This window comes from Poecilia reticulata, linkage group LG21 (assembly GCF_000633615.1).
Source record: "Poecilia reticulata strain Guanapo linkage group LG21, Guppy_female_1.0+MT, whole genome shotgun sequence".
Lineage (NCBI taxonomy): Eukaryota > Metazoa > Chordata > Actinopteri > Cyprinodontiformes > Poeciliidae > Poecilia > Poecilia reticulata.
In genome coordinates, this window is record NC_024351.1 from 15,465,486 (window position 1) to 15,482,420 (window position 16,935).

Here is a 16,935-nt window from a genome sequence, read left to right on the forward strand (position 1 = left end):
AGTAAAGGAGCAGTGAAAATACAAATTCTGTATGAAATCTTACTTTTATTGAACCTAGTGAGTTTTAATCACACAGATCATTAGCAGATTGGCTGCAGACTGCACTTTCTCAGTAGTGGTGGTTTAATATTGGCATAATTTGGTACATCAGTTGACACACTGAGCGAGAACATTGAGCTTTTTTACCTCCGAGCTAAAAGTTATTGAAGCTGATTCAACAGCGTGCAACCATTTCTTCACGTCTCGTCGTTTTCTTTTAACTCTGTAACTTTTTGGTGCTCTATCCGCTGCTGCCTCTCGGTCAGGACTGCCTCTGCAGTTTTTAATCTCGATGGGATTCTATCCTTGTTAAGCAAAGGTTGAATAAAACAACAACAACAACAAAAAACATAAATGAAATGCAAAACAAGAAAGTGGAATCACAAGTGGGGCCAACAGGCAGTATCCGAAATATCTGACAGTCAGCCGAGGTCACACGAAGGAGATCGATGAGGTCATGTGGGTTTGGTTGCATTGTACAATTCTGTGCCATACAGACCTTACAGAGAGGGTCCAATGTTGAACCAACTGAGTCCTTAATAAAGGACAAGAGTCCAAAAAATGTTTGCACGTACCTGTCGAAAGAGACAACTCAAATCTCGCCCATGTTGTTGAGAAACACAGTCATACACTCTGCAAACATGGCGTGGATAGTTGTATGGTATATATGACTGACCGCACATCACTACTTTCCATTCACGTGAGAGACGGCACCACACAGGATCATGACGAACATATCACAACATCGTGAATAAACCTGAGGGCCTTCCTCCCTGCCTCAACGTTTCTCCTTCTTTTTTTCCAACTTCCCCCACTCTCGTCTTCCTGTCTCGCACACTCGTCTTCTTTCTGTTTCTGTCCGTGTAGTTCGTGTGTTTGTGACGACAGACTGTGTTTGCTGACCGACTTTCACCCAACCACCACAGCGTCCCACCCGTCATCGCCTCTCGACCTTTGACCCCCCCGCTCCGCCCCCCGAAGGCCCCACCTGCTCACTCAAATATGCTCGAGCTCCTCCTTGGAACCTCCTCTGCCGTTTGCTTTGTCTTCTTCTGACGTCAAACGCTTTCCACAGCTGCAAAATTACAGGAATAAATCACTGAGTGCTCCTGATGAGGATATGTTAATAATAGCAGCGAAATCCTGTTTGCAATAAGCTGCATGTTTTTTGCATTTTTACTTCGTGTAGTCACGTTACAGCTTAAAACGACTAAAAGGTTAAATTCTCGAGAGCGCTGATGGTAAAAAAAACAAACAAAAAAAAAACAGAAAATGATGTGGACCTGGCTGATTTACTGCCTCAAATTATACATTTTGAATGGAGCGCTGCTTGGCACACTCTTCTGGTATGTTTTTCCAACTCCGTCCAGAATCTCCAACTCTGGTTTAGCAGGAACTTCCTGCTCCAGGCCAAATCCCTCCAGTCCCACCAAGACATACACCCTCAATTTATTACCCACCATTACAGAAACCAAGAGTCAAATACCTAAACATACTTATCCAGAATCTAATTCCTCTGGTTGTCCACCACAAAGTTAAATCTTACTGCTGCACAACAATAATAAGAGCTGCAGTTAGGCATGACCTTGCTACTACGACTGGGTTGAGGTGTGTGTGTGTGTGCGTGTGTACGTGTGTGTGGCCTGACCAGTGCCCACATCCTTCCAGCACAACATCATGGCCACCTAGAAGACACTCGTCCATTTCTCAGTTACCGTCCTGCCTTCCTCTGTCTCCACCTCCATCTGTCCTTCGTTCCCTCCCTACGGTGAGGTCATGACGTCTGTTGACTTTAGCTTACTTTGTCTTCCTGCATTCCCCCCCACCCTGCCGGTAATATTTGCTGTGCACATAGTGTTGTGCGTTTACAGGAGATGGTTCAAGTTGAGCAAACGAGGATGGTATTTAAGTCTGCCATATGTGAACTACAGCTGACTTTAATGGCAAAGTGCACAGAAAGTCTCCTTTAATGTTACCTGTGTGTTAAACAAATAAATCAGCATATTGTCCACCTGACCAGTAGCTTGGAGATGCACGTGTGCCTTACTTTGTTACTTTAGAAATAAACTGAGCTTGCAGAGAATATTTTTGTAATCATGCCTTAAAACTGCAATTACTTAAGGCTCACTGGAGTTTTAAACGTTTGCTTTTCTGAATTCCTGCAGCAGCTTGCTGAGCTGCGAAGCTGACTCTTGCCTGTACAGCAAATGAGGATTCAGGGTTTTTTGTTTGTTTGTTTGTTTGTTTGTTTGTTTGTTTGTTTGTTTGTTTGTTTTATTCTTTTCAGTGTGTTATTATGTATTAGAAAATGTTGAATGTTTCTGAAGCCAGTTACATCGCTGTGTCCTTCAACCTCCACAAGGTGGGGCTGCTCACTGGCAACTTTATTAGGTACGCCTTTCCAGTGATAGGTTATATCTCTAACGATAAGTATCTGATTAAATAAGGTATTGGAGATATTACTAGCCTGGTTGAATGATGATGTTGGTACTAAAATGCACCATTAATGCATCAAGCTAGGGCAAATAGTGCTACAAAATAGTTAAATGCTACAAATGCTTGTTAAATGTTGATTTTTGCAGCTTCTTTATGTTATGGATTATAGTACATACAACCTGGATATTCCTCAGTCAATCAGAAGTGAGTGAAAACATGAAACAAATCTGACTAAAACTTAATTAAAAATGTGATTTTGTTGTTCTGAACTTAGAACCGATCCCTCCAAAACAGATAAGGACTTTTTGGCAGCTTTTGTATGGAAGCAGAGCAAACGCTGGCTGTCCCACGAAGCCTTTCTCCCAAAAATGTTTTTTATCTTTATTTTTGGTGGATTAACAGCATCTGGGAACCTTTTATAGCGTTGGTATTTTAGAAGTTCACATGAGCTTCCTGTTCTCTCCTCTCCTTAAGCTGCACACTAAGTGCTGAATTTGGCTCTTTGTGATTTTAAGTGAACAGGGGCCTCTTTCTGAGTGACCTTCAGCTACTCAAACTTCAATGGCCAGGCCAGGACAGCTACAATGTGTTGAAGAAATGCTGCAAATGTACTTCATTTCTTGCTCTGCCTGCAAACTGGACCCAACCCGAACTCAGTGAAAGTGCTTAAATGTACCAAAAAGAACAACAGGTGAGTGCAGCGGTGATAAATCATGCGTAGAACATCCTGTCTCATAGCCGAAGGCTACTTCCTCCTCATTTAAAACATCAATATTTACCAGAATAAAAAGAAGCCTCCAAATCCTCCCCAAACCCCACAAACAAAACTCCAAACCTGATGGCACATTTTTCTGTTGTGCTGCCAGGTGTCATACCATCAGTGCCAACTGTATCTCATCTTTATTTATGACTTTCCTCTAAATATTCATCCACCACACAGAGAGGACATTTTTTGAAGCAAACAGTGCATTCCTCACGCTGCACTCCAAAATAAATGCCACATTCCTGGGTCTCAGGTAGGAATGCTGCCCTCTACAGCTCCGGACATCCCCGAGGATTACAAGAGGACGGATAACACACGATGTCAACAACACACTTTACCCCGTCTGCAGCTTTTAATGAAAGAGTGTTTGTCCATGAGTGCATTAATGAATGAGAATGTCCTTAAAACAGTGTTCTCGTTTATTCTGTAATGCTACATTGATTTTTTTTTTTTTATCTTATTTTTTTCTGGTAGGAGAAAAATGTTAAACAACGTTAGACTGCAAAATATGCGGGCTGATTCAGCATTGCAGGTGGAAAGTGGAGGAGCACAGGGAAAGAGAAATATGGTTAAAAATGCAATACGTTTGTGCTCTTTTCTGCAGAAACTGATCATCGGTTTTAGCCTCAGAGCTAGACTGAAAATCCCTGTCTTGATCCAGGGGCACACCAATCTCACCGTGACGGTCTTAGCGGGTTTTGAAACAGATCAAAGCTGATGATCAGACGTGCTAAAAACCCACTGAAGGGAAAAATCAAAGCTCGGACTGGCATTGCTTCAATAATCGGAGGATTGTTTCATCCAACTGTTTTTTTTTTTATTTCAGAAAGTGTGTCAAATACGTTTCTGCTCAATGCGTACCGTTTGCTATCTGCACTGCAGTTATGCTGAGTGGCTGTTGTCGGGGAAATCTGTTCAGTACTATTTGCACCAAAACATTTAGCTGTGCTATTTTAACTGGAAAACATTCAATGAAGTTCCCCATAGGACTTTATGCAACTAGCGAATCTACGAGTGATGCAACACTGCCCTCTGGTGGCAGCATTTCTTTTTTATTAGACACTGGCGCAAAACAGTTCCTGTTATTTTATTTATTTTCAAGAAACGTTCACGTAGGCAACACAAGCCTTCTATAAAAAGCTATTTATTTTACTTATCTGAAAAAGATGAGATGAACAAGGTTAAATGACTAAATACCTACGACATTTTTGCTAGTTCTTGCTAGTTTTGTTGGGAGCCAAAAGAGGACCACAATAAATCATTTAATAACACATATTATGTGCAAATTACCTGAAAAAAATATTTAGGTAAGAAAATGTAGATATGTGAAATAATCTGGTTGCCTACGTATCCAAACCCTCAAATAAAGAATTTGGTAAAACTGTTTTTTTTTTTTGTCGTTTCAGTTTCAGTGTTTAGTCACACCAGACATCAAATATTGATTAAGCTTAGTGAATATTATCTTAGTAGTCGCTAAACTAAAGTAAAGTTTAACTATCTCAGTAGGATTTGTCATTTGCATCCTTAATGTCAGGGTCAGAAAACACACCTCACACACACAGTGTGACATCATACTTTCTTTTCTTCAGATTAAATAGTTATTTCTTTTTTCAGGTTTTTATTCCTAAACTTTCAGATGTCTGTCTAGAGAGTCAAAGCACGCACCCAGATGAGCAAAAAGCAGAGGTTTATCAGAAGGATAGTTTCAGTGTGACTTTACCATATTCCATGACTCTATTAGAAAATACTTCCGTGTCAGAAAAATGTAGGATGTTGATAGACTCCAAAGAAATATATACACTGCTCAAAAAAATAAAGGGAACACTTAAACAACACAATATAACTCCAAATAAATCAAACTTATGTGAAATCAAACTGTCCACTTAGGAAGCAACACTGATTGACAACGGGGACCCTCGTCGGGTCAATCAGTGTTGCTTCCTAMGTGGACAGYTTGATTTCACAGAAGTTTGATTTACTTGGAGTTATATTGTGTTGTTTAAGTGTTCCCTTTATTTTTTTGAGCAGTGTGTATATATATATATATATATATATATATATATATATGCTTCATTAAAGCATCAGTTTAAAAAGTGTTTACATATCATTGTATGTTTTTAACATCAGATTTTTGTCATGTTTTTTTTCTTTACATAACAAATAATAGCATTTTAACAAGATGGAAATAATTTTGAATGCATGATGTAAGCCTTAGTAAGTCATAGAGGAGAAATACCTTTCCATTTAACACGAAAACCCTTTGGACAGACACGGGTGTTTTAAGTTTCCAAGAAAACGCTTTAGGACTTTATAATTATGAAGAACACTTTCTATATTTGACTTTAAATACTGCCATCGCGCCAATTGCAAATTAAAGTCTCCTCTTTCTTGATTGTTTACATGGAAAAGAGTCACCTTCCATTAAACTGATGTTTCAGGAAAAAGCGTGTTGCAGCTTCCCTGTGGAAAGGAAAACTAGGAGCCGCTTGCCATTTCAACGATGACGTAAATTCAAGCCCGATGTCAGTGAGCTCAGTGTTTGTGCAGATGAGTTGCTCCTGCTATTCATCACAAAAGATGACTTCAGACTTCAGGTAAATCGGCTGTCTGGGATTAGTCCAGCTCCTGGGATTGTTTGTGGTTCCCCAGGGCATTTTTTGGAAAGACAGTAATTTATCACACTTCCAAAAATAAACACCTTTTTACGTATTGTGATTCCAGTCCTACCCTCCACTTTTAGCACATTATCCGGTAAAATAAACATGCGAAAATTGTCTCTCTGAACTCCTTAAAAGCTTTCCTGAGCTTCCACAAAGCTGCGAAACTTTGGTTGGAAATGGAAAATCCTGCTCAGCTCTTCGCAACAACCTGCAACTTTCTAAGTTTGACCCCAGAAATTATTCCCCGTCCTCCTGACGCCAAACTGTATTTACAAACTCAAGATCCAAATCTACCTCGTCTCTCATCCTGCCAAGGAAAGTTCTCTCCCCCCAGCGTCACGGCAGCCTGCTGCTTCCAAGTCCAAGTCCAACTCCAACACCGTCTGCTCTGACATGCATGAGGTAACAACTCCAGGCTGTTCCCTCGGCCTGTGCTCTGTTGGCCATTACTTCATTCAGTTCATACAATAAACAACGAAAGGACATAATGTGCCGTGTGGTTTCCAACTCTCTGAAACCCGAATGGATAAACGGAAAGAATTATTAGCGGCTTCGTTCCAAGGCCTTGCACAAAAATTTTAATTTCTTTCCTCGACCTTAATTATTGAGCTGAACTCGTTCACTATAGTCACCTCTCCTTCCTGGTTAATGTGTCTCTGAGGACATTTTTCTATTTTTTCTCTCCCGTTCTCCCAGTCAAGACTTTCAGATGCTTCATACTTCCTCTAGAGAAAAAGTATCAGTTATCTTCCCTTGTCTACTTGCCTCATTATTTGTACACTGCACATTATGTAAAAAAAATAAAAGTCAAGTACAAAGTATGCACAGAAAGAAAATGTCAAAGTTTAAAGATCCTTCAAGGAGCCTAAAGAGCAGCTGATCTAAACGTCGGCTTGTACAAAGAAATTCCAAGTAGTTTAAGAGGTTTTTGCGCGATGCAATATGAGTAAGTATTGCACCAGGAAATAAATCTTAAATCTGTTTTAAATGTGTACATCTTGTGATCAATGTTTGACATTAGAAAACAGAGTTTATCTGTGCTTCAGATCGTGTCTGGTGCGTACGTTTTTCTGTCGTTATTTGTGCAAGAGTAGTTATGGACATTGCTAAAGTAGTTATTAAAAAAAGATTAATTTTAAGGGAGAAGTAACATTTAATAGACCACGGATAGTTACACTTTGTGCAATGTCATCCCACAGGATTGTTATAGTAATAAAATAATCAATTTGATTCAGAGTCAAAATATTCCAAAATGATTGGGAACAAATGAATCTGCTGCACAGAAAGTTACCTAAAGTCCAGATGCGGGTTTTGGACAGGTCCAGTTTAGCGAGGACTGACTGTGCTTAAAAAACAAACAAAAAAAAAAAAAGATCAAAATCAGCTAAACAAAAGGACGTTTCTTGTATCTAGAGTTTATTTGCTTGAACGCCATGCACAGCTCTGCTGATGTCAAAGTTCAACGGTCCAGTCAGAGAGGCTGCAGCTGAGAAAAAAAAGGTTTAGAAGATGGAGGTGGTTATGAAACCCGTATGTATACCATACAGAGCTTTTCCATCCAGTGAGAGGGAATCTGCACTCGTTTTGTACTGTAATTTATTGAGAATTACAATCAGATCTTAAACCTCCATACTATACATCGCATAAAGATTTTACAAAGGCATTAGATCATTTCTGAAACTGTAGCATTAATGTCTGTCTTTTATTACAAGACTGTACATAAAATACCAGGCCTTCATGGGCTTTGGCTTGAGTTTGCAATTGGTCATGTACAGTTTAAGATACAGCGAATAATAGGTAGCAGTCCAATAAATGATTATCACACAACTTCTACTGAACTACAGTAATTTCCTTTACAAATGAATGAGATCAAATCAACCAGAAACATATATATATATTGTAAAGGTGCACAGGAGTGTCAAATGTCAGTGGGTTAAAATAAACCACAAACATAAAAAAACAACAAAAAAAACGGGGAAAACAAAGTAAAACTTTTCTCAGAATTGCTCAGCCCTCACCAGTTGAATTATGTACAGGATGGACAGTATATACATTATTTGACCAACAAAAACTTATTTAAATACATTTTTTGGATTGGAAATAAAGAGCCAAAGGAATAAATCTCACCTCTGTTGTCTGGAATGTTAGGCGGCGTTATATTTTCAATTTAATTTAACGTGTTAAATATAGCTCAATCTGCTAAATGTGCGTTCTCTAAATCATTTCAGTTGCCGTGCACATTTCTAACTTGAAGCATAACAGGTATTAGGTGATCATGTGAATTTGGTTTGTCTGAAATTGTCATTTATAACCTGACAGGAAGAAGCACCGAGAAGGATGATCAACTTCCCTCCATATTACTATTATCAAGACGTGATCTGTAATCTATATAATCATTAAATTTGAAGGAAAGACTTGGAAAATAGTTGTGGATTCACTTATTAAATGAAATAAAATGGAAAACGAAACAAAAAAAAAAAAACATTAACACTGTCATCTAAATCAAATGATTCACTTAAGGCCACCCTTCACAATAAAACTACCATCACTGTCAAAAACAAGGCAAACAGATTTTGTAATAGGCCGAAGAGGGTAAGATGGAGAGACAACTCAGGATGAGAGGGATTGTGTTTCATATTTTGTCTGACGACATCAACAATAAGAGGAAGATCTTATTTTTTGAGAGCGCCCCAAATAATAAGTCCTATTACGACACAAGCAACGGCCAGCACTATCAGCAGGATGCAAATCTTCTTCCGGGAGCTCCGCTGAAAAAAGGAAGCAAGAAAATTAAAAGTTTCTCGGGGATTGTAAGGATCAAAACTAGTTTTTTTTTAAATTATTATTAAAATACATGATACATATTTTACCCTTTATTTTGAAATTCCACATTTTTAACATCTGCTTTTCAAACCTGCGTCCGATTCAACCAGTGTGGTAAAGAGCTGATTGGTTTTGTTTTCCACATCCTTACAAAAACTTTGGAGCCGTCACATTTAGAAAACGGGTTCATTTGAGTTTAAATTCAAAGATCTTTAAATCACTTTGTGCTAATTGATGCAAGAATTTCACAAGATCAGGTTGAAATTTCAAATCCTTTTTCGCCCCCAACAACAATTTAAAATCCAGAACTAAAATGATCAAGAGGCTAAAAAAGGCAATGTAATTCCCTGTTTGTATTCATGAAAAAACTCCAATATGATTAATAAGTGAAGCACAAACTCAAAAGAACATTTCAAATTTTACCCAAATGTCTTGAAAATAAAAGTAACATTTTGTAGCTTTCAGACTGTTTAAGAATCCTGCAGATGGATCATCCACAGTACCTAGAAGTGAGCAAGCTTCCTTTTTTTTCTGTGCCGCTATTTATGAAATCACAGTGACTAATGGTGTTGCTTCACAGGTCTCCCCTCTTATGGAGGGAGAAGCGATCTTAAACTGATGTTTCTAATATTTAAAAGCTACTTCTGAGCTATTTATCTCAGCTATGCACATTCTTCTTGTTTAATACCTCACCTGATATTCTGCAGCTCTTGCAAGTTGCTGTTGGCCAGACTGGACATGGGCATCTGCGCTCTCCACATTAGCTTCTATACTGTCTGCAAAACACAAAAACATGCACACATATTTATGCTGTTTTCACATCATATTAGGTACTAGAGCTGGACATAATCCCAAACTATAAACCAGCTTCATTAACTCTAAATTTCCTAGACTCACTGAAGAGAAGACAAGTGAGCTAACCACACAAAATCAGCTTTGCCAACAAATTTTATTTTGCCAACACATCAGCAACCACACAGATTTAGTCTTTGCATTTTAATCAGTAGGACTTGCACAATATATCAAATCCTAATTTCAGTGTGTGCAAAATCGAAATCACAAAGAAGAGCTTGGATGCAACATCTCAGCATTTCGTTTGCTGATAATATATTGGACGAGTTGGATGAACTTTCAACTCTTATGATATAGATCTTAGTGATCCAGATGCTGAAGCAATAAGAGAGTGGTGGAGAACAATAAGATAGTAACTTCATGTGTTCCTTTGTTTAGATCAGAGGCCTGAACAGAAATACAAAATGATGCCATTGTTGTCGGGAATATTCTATTGATGACATAATTTTTGTCTACTGGGTGCAATCTATGTGCGTTTTTAAACAATGTTTTCCATTTTAAAAAATTGAACAGTCAAATGAAGAAAATGTATTCATTCTCCCTGTAAAAGTTTGATGATTTTTCTAAAAATAAATAAAATGTGTTTTTAATTAAAAAAAATTTAAAAAAATTCCAATAGTGTAAAAATAAGTTAATTTGTATTATGTCCCTTTTTTTGGTTATCAACTAATTTTGTTCAGCTGGATAGAAGACAAAAATAGATTCCAGGGTTTTAAAGGTTGCTGACACCTGGTCTAGATGCAATTTGAAAATTTTTATTTAAAAAAAAACTCCAACATGAAGAAGGAAGTTTTAAAATTAGCAGAGCCAAACATACTGAAACTCCTAACAATCCTTTTAAAAATGTAAGGGAGGCTTTTCTGATTTATATTTTACTTTTTGAGTTGATCAGAGTTTCTAGGAACGTCTAACTAGTTCTGTTTCTTTGTGTACAAACACACAAAGATCTATTTTTTAAGCCACAGGTCAATACGCTGAAAGACCTGTATTTATTTTGCCAGCTATCAACAATGGGGATGATGGAAATGGAAAGAGTTTCTTTTTCCAAACATCACTGTTAGATAACTGCAGCAAAGAGTTTTCAGCTTTGGGAGAACAAGTCTTAATAACAAGCTTTGCTAAACTCTACTGGGATTTTACCTGGAAACACTGACATTTTCAGGTACAAAAATTCCAGATGGGATCAGCAGGAAGCAAAGGATTAAAATGTGGGAATGCGTTTTCTGCTTATAGGTATAGCCATGTATGGGTTGCGCCACCACACCACCTGGAAAAGTACTATTACCCATGGGACTAGGTTATGGTATGCATTTTTTTTCTTATTTCTATGCAATCTGCCAATTGTTATAACATTTTCTGGGAGTAAACGACAAACCAAGGGGCTTTTGTACTTTAGCCTTACAACAGAAAAAAAAAATGACATCAAAAGTACCTGATACTCACCTATCATGTCTCCCTGCTCATGAACCATCATGCCCAGATCCTTAAAGATGTCGTTTATGTCTGTGATGTCGGACTAAATTCAAAGAACACAAGGCAATGAGGTGCTGCTCGCATCTTTGGCTGTCGACACACAGAGCTGAGGCGTCACGCTCGCTTCATGTGTGGATCCTACCTCCAGCTGCCTGATGGCCGACTCCCTCTCCTGGATCAGTCTCAGGTCTTCTTCGGTGATGATCTCAGCTTGTGATTGCACCTGGGAGTAACTGCGTTGACACACGCACAGAAAATTATACTTTAAACTACAACGGCAGCAGCAGAAGGAATATGAATTATTATTAAAAGCTTCTGACTCAACCTTGGAGGTGCATTTCCGAAGCTGTCGTCAGGCTGACCTCCCTGTTAAAAAGATAAAAGTACATATTTATGTGCCTTATTTTGAAAGTCTGATCAGAGAGCAGTTTCCTTAAGCCAAACATTGATTCAGTAAGCATAAGGTGTAATCTCTACAAAATGCTTCATCAAATAAACCCTCATGTGGCATCAGCAGTACAATTCCTAAGGCGCTACTTGAAGCAGAAAGTCACTGATCCTGCTTATTAAAATGAAAAACGTCGGTACAGAGGCTTCTCTGTCTGGTGAGATAAGCGAAGAGGGAAGAGAGTTGCCAAGCAAGTTGGCTCCCCCAAAGGAATCCGAGTCTAAACACAGAACTGCATGAGAGAAAGGAAACATGAGAGCCGCTTATAAAACTGAACTTCTCATACATCTGGTGTTATGCAAGATTGTTACAAATGTTTTTTTAGGGGATGCAAGATGAGCCAAGTTATTTTTGTTTCGACCGTGACGGGAGCCCGGTTAGATGTCAAGTCCAATTTCCACATTTCAGTAAAATCTTCAGGAAGATGGGGGATAAATTAGGTGATTTTTTTCTAGAGGACTTTGTACTTCAGGTTCGTACTTCTTCTTCAGTGTGCCAGCAGCAAAAAGCAAACAGACATCTACTTGTAGCTTTCTTGGCCATCCGATCACATTGGCATGGCGACAACTACATCTGCGTCAAGCCGTTTCCATAGAATATGAGGATAGTTCCCAGACATCGGTGATTTGTTTCTGAGCCTCAACCAGCAGTTCCAGAGCTTAACTGTGGACGAGGACACACACATTCACTGTATCGTCAAGTATACGTTTTGCATGAGTTTGCCCGTGTTCAGCATTATATCAACCATCAGAGGGTCTGAAACTGAAAACACTCATGCTGCGGAGCTAAAAGTAGTTTTTTTAATCAATTGTGTTTCAACTTTTGTAAGATTAAATCATAAACCTCAAGAGTTTCTGCTCCAGCTTTGTTCTCACCTCTGAAGAAATCATCATATCCAAAGACACTGTTTCTCTTCAACAGTGTGAAATACATGCATGTAAACTGCAGTATAAAAGTCTCCCGAGTTGCTCTGATTTCTTTTTTTCTTTTGGCAACTATATGTACAGAAGGGCACAAGTCATGAAGAGAACAACTTTGCTGCTGAAACAATGTTCACGACAGTGAAATAAGAAAAAAACTATAATTTGCGCCATTAAATTCCATTAAAAATTCGATTAAAAAGAATTCCCTTTGAACATTTAAAACAATGCAATCTCTACAGGAACATGGAACGCTGCTCGTTAGCTCTTAAACTCCGACGGTCATCCATCCAGTGAGGAGGCCACTACTTGCTCACCGACAGTCTTGAGCTGGCTCGGACCCGAGCGACAAACTCCCGCTCTTTGTCAGCCGCCTGCCGCTGCGTCTTCTGCAAGCTGTTCAGAGCAGCGGAGAAGTCGTTCAGCAGCCGATCTTTCTGTAGCTTCCTTTGCCGCTAAGGCCACCAAAAACACAAAGAGGAGAAAATTAAAAATTACTATTATGATTTCTCACAGGTGAAAACACCTGTGAGTAATCACAGGTGTTTTCTCACAGATGCTGCTTGTAAAAACAGACAAGCAGCATCTCCAACTAAATAAAAAATTACTATTATGATTTCTCACAGGTGAAAACAGCCATTTAAAAATGTGTACCTGGTCTGGGCCAATAGGAAGGGAAGTGAAGACTTTCATCAGTTTGTCGGTGTCTTTTGCCAGCTGGTTGCCTTGCTGCTGTTTTTGTTGACTAGTGCAGAAAAAAAGTATTTATTATTTGAAAAAAAAAAACTATTGTGGTTCAAAGTTAGAAGGATTTATTTTATCTACATAAACATGTGTGGGTAGGTTTTTCCGTGGTGCCTCAATGTACTTTTAAGCTGCAGTTTTAGTCAAATAATTTTAAAAACAGACAAGCAGCATCTCCAACTAAGCCTAAATTACTCACAGCGTCTGTCTGAGCTGGTTGCTGTCCTGGTCGGTCCCCAGCAGGAACACCGCTCTCTGCAACTCCGAGGCTGAGCAAGAAGGGAGAGATAAACGTCACGATCTCAAATTCTGTGATTCAGAAAAGCGGCTGTGACCTCAGCAAGGGTGCCGCTGATGATAATCGTGTCTGCATTACTCAGCAGCGTGATCCTCTGGATGTTGGAGCTGATGTTCTGGACCAAAACATTGGGATCCTCCGGAATCCCAGCGTGGTACGCCATGGCGACAGCTGCGGTGACACGCGGCAACACAATCAGAGCTCATTCATGAAGTCACGCTGAGATTTCATTGCCATAGCTACTGCGCTCTGCTGCTCTCGTGACTAACACATGACCGTAGCTTTTAGCATTTAGCCTCCATCTGTGGGAATATGCATGGGAGTTTTCAGGGTCCACCGTGGTTTAATACCAGCCATAACTTCAGATGTATGCGGATCATCTTAAGAAATAGTTTCATCATTTTTTGTGGTGACACCAATTGATTATGTTCTGTGATTTGTCTTTGTTTTGAACGTATCCATTTTAATGTACACCGTCCCAAAACATCGTCAATGTTCCAATCTTATTTTGAACAATAACTGTGAAATACTACCACTGCACATGAGCGAGAACTACTGAATTAATTAAATTAAAATGGTCGGTTCCTTTAGTGTTTGTGACATTTTAAAAAAACAAACAAAACCTGTACAACGGGTTTAGACTGCAGGTCTGTTTTGAGGCCCTTACCAAAATTAAAGTGCACAGCAGTAGTTTGCTTTTACATTATCACAAAGTTTGAGGTTACTTGAGGACAAGCCAACACCAATAAGGTGTCCAAAGTTTTAGGTTTCCTTGTAGTGAAAAAAAATAACGTCCAAATGTAGCAGCTTTGTGGTAATTTAATTCATTTCAATTCAAATATGATCGGTTTCACATGCAAGTATCGTCTGATCATGAATCAGCTGGCCGATTAATAGGTGCACCCCAATCAAAATAACAAATTAGGTTAAATTCAGTAAGTTATTTATGCAGTTTTTGTTTCCATTATAATCAATACAATCATATCATGCAGTTCTGCTGTACATTTTTGCATGAATACCACAATAAGCTAAAACTGACACAACTTCTCTAAAGGCCATCATGCTACGAGAACTCATAATAAAAAAAAAAAATTAATATATGTTGGGTGAAACCTGGTTATTTCATCTTCTCCCCATTTCCTGCTTCAGCAGTTTTGGTCATTTTGTTCCAAACTGTCTCGGGTATTTAAAAAAAACATAACCCGTCTACAACACAACATTTCACTTTTCTTTTAAACCAGATAAAATCAGAATGAGAATGTCGGGACCTCAAAAAAAACTGGATTTCATTGTGTCAGTAAAAGGCTTACTGGTGCATATCACTTTATTACAAAACGCACTTCAAAAACAACAGCAATGCTGACCAAAGTGCAATAAAAGTCGGTCAATACGTACTATAAAAGTTATTCGAAATCAGCAGCCAGACAAACTACGTTTTGCAATAACACAACATGAGTTTACCCAAAGCAAATTGCCAACACAAAATGCAAACAACTGATTAAAGCACACAGACTCGGCGGCGCCCACCCACAGAAAGAGGCTCCTTGAATTAAAACAAGTAAGGATTAGTTTGGTTTCAAGGATTTATCTGCTGCAGTGTAGCAGGGTTGGGCCAGAGGAATCATAATGTGGGTCAGCCATGCACACTTCCTGTAACTTAAGGGAACTGAACCCGGCCTGCTGAGAACCAGCTGTTAACCTGTCGCATAAAACCTTAAGACAACCTTTCTGCTTCTTAGTTGCGTAATATTTCTCCTCTGACGTTATTTACGTCTCATTTTGTGTCATTTTTGCCATGTCAGTGTGTCCCACTGGGAGCAGAAGCAATGCGGAAATCACTCGAGCGATTTAAATCTCAGGAAAACGGGACAAATTCAAAACGACTTTACCTCACATAGAAAAGACCAGTTATTTTAGACGTAGAAACAATTATTAGCAAACGTTAACAGCTGACACGAACACGGAGAGTACAAAAGTGAGTAACAAAGTCCACCCTGCATTCAGTTTGCCGAAGCCTACATATTAACTTTCGTTTTGCTGCTAAACATAAAGCGGCGATGTAAAAGCGAGTTTTTAATCCTAATATGTGGGCTGTGTCACTGCCAGATTCGGCTCGGTTCTGGAGAAGTTTAGCACTTTACCTTTGTGGAGACTCGCAGCTGTGGTGTGTGTTTCCTGATTTGGAGCCACTCCCCTGTCACATGATGTCGTCTGCGCTCAGCCATCACATCATCGTTTTGGTTGGACTTTAATAATGGAACAACAACAACAACAACAACAACAAAAAATATCTCAGGAGCAGCAAATAGAAAAAAAAATTGTAATAAAATAAAGCCCCATTAAAAAAAAAAAAAAAAAGCTTATCAATGTAAAATAAGCAAAGTAGAACATTTAACAAAATCCCATGTGTTACATTCATTTCTGTAAAAAAAAAAAAAAAAATGGAGGGAATGAAATTACGTTTAAAAAATTATACGAGACTTGGGAATCCATGCCTTCCTGTTTCACAGGGCAACAAATATAATGTGACACAGAGGACTTTATACTCTACAAAATGGGAAAGATCAGAGCACATTCCATTCAAGATGAATTCGTGACGTTTAAACAAAAATTTTTTTTATAGCATGCAGTGTAGGGGATAAGAGTTGTAGTTGAAGTCTTTACTTTTTATATTAGAACTCGTTTACAATATTTGTTTTAAATATTACATTAAATGAAATAATTACACAATGGGAAACATACTGGAGAGTGTTTTTTTTTTACAACCTTCACATGGAGGGTGAGCCACAAATGATCGTTGCTAAATATGCTGCTTGTTCAAAGGGCATGTTCTTGGAAAGCTTAGTTGAAGCAACACATTTAGATGGTGATTTAACTTTCCAATAGGACTTGGCTCTTGCCCATACTGCCAAAGGCACCAAAAACTGGTTCAATGATCATCGTGTTACAGTGCCTGACTGGCCAGCAAACTGGCTTGACTTCAAGTCCACACAGAATTTATGGAGTACTGTCAATAGGAAGATGACAGACAGCAGACCTAACAAAGCACATAGCATGAAAGCTGCTAGCGCCTGAGCAGTGCCGCAGTCATGCAGTAATTCATGCCAAAAGATTCTGAAACACTGAATCTTGGATTTTTATCTTTTAGACATAATTATCGAAACAAGAAATATTACAAAGTATTACTTTGACCTCCCTTACAACGTGTGCTTTACCACCCTGCATATCCGCTTGCTGTTTTGTGAGTTTTTTTTTCATAGTCTCAGACTCTGCAGGAACATTCTGCCCATTGGTACTTTGGATTGAGTGTTGACATGCTCTTTATAATACCTTAGATAACAGCATCTGTTCTTACATGCCGTTACCAACAGACAGGTGCAGTGTTAGCACATCAAAGTTTAGTGAGTTTAATCAATCAATGGACCAGTCTGTCATTAATCATTACATAACCTCTGACAGACTCTGATCACCGGTAAATG

General features: G+C 38.8%; 1 protein-coding gene across 2 annotated transcripts; it reads right to left on the minus strand.

Moving 5' to 3' along the window:
• Nucleotides 1–7,477: 7,477 nt before the first annotated feature.
• stx7l (syntaxin 7-like) lies at nt 7,478–15,669 on the minus strand. 2 transcript variants are annotated; one of them, XM_008398426.2, is made up of 10 exons: nt 15,598–15,669; nt 13,535–13,627; nt 13,358–13,427; nt 13,069–13,159; nt 12,732–12,869; nt 11,372–11,412; nt 11,189–11,279; nt 11,017–11,089; nt 9,415–9,497; nt 7,478–8,666 (listed from the first exon to the last, which is right to left on the minus strand). In XM_008398426.2, the coding sequence occupies exons 2-10, from the start codon at nt 13,617–13,619 to the stop codon at nt 8,571–8,573; spliced, it is 768 nt and encodes a 255-aa protein (XP_008396648.1). In that variant the 5' UTR covers nt 13,620–13,627; nt 15,598–15,669; the 3' UTR covers nt 7,478–8,570. The 2 variants fall into 2 exon arrangements, with proteins under 2 accessions (XP_008396648.1, XP_008396649.1); XM_008398427.2 differs by lacking the exon at nt 15,598–15,669 and adding an exon at nt 15,346–15,564.
• Between the last annotated feature and the right edge of the window lie 1,266 nt (nt 15,670–16,935).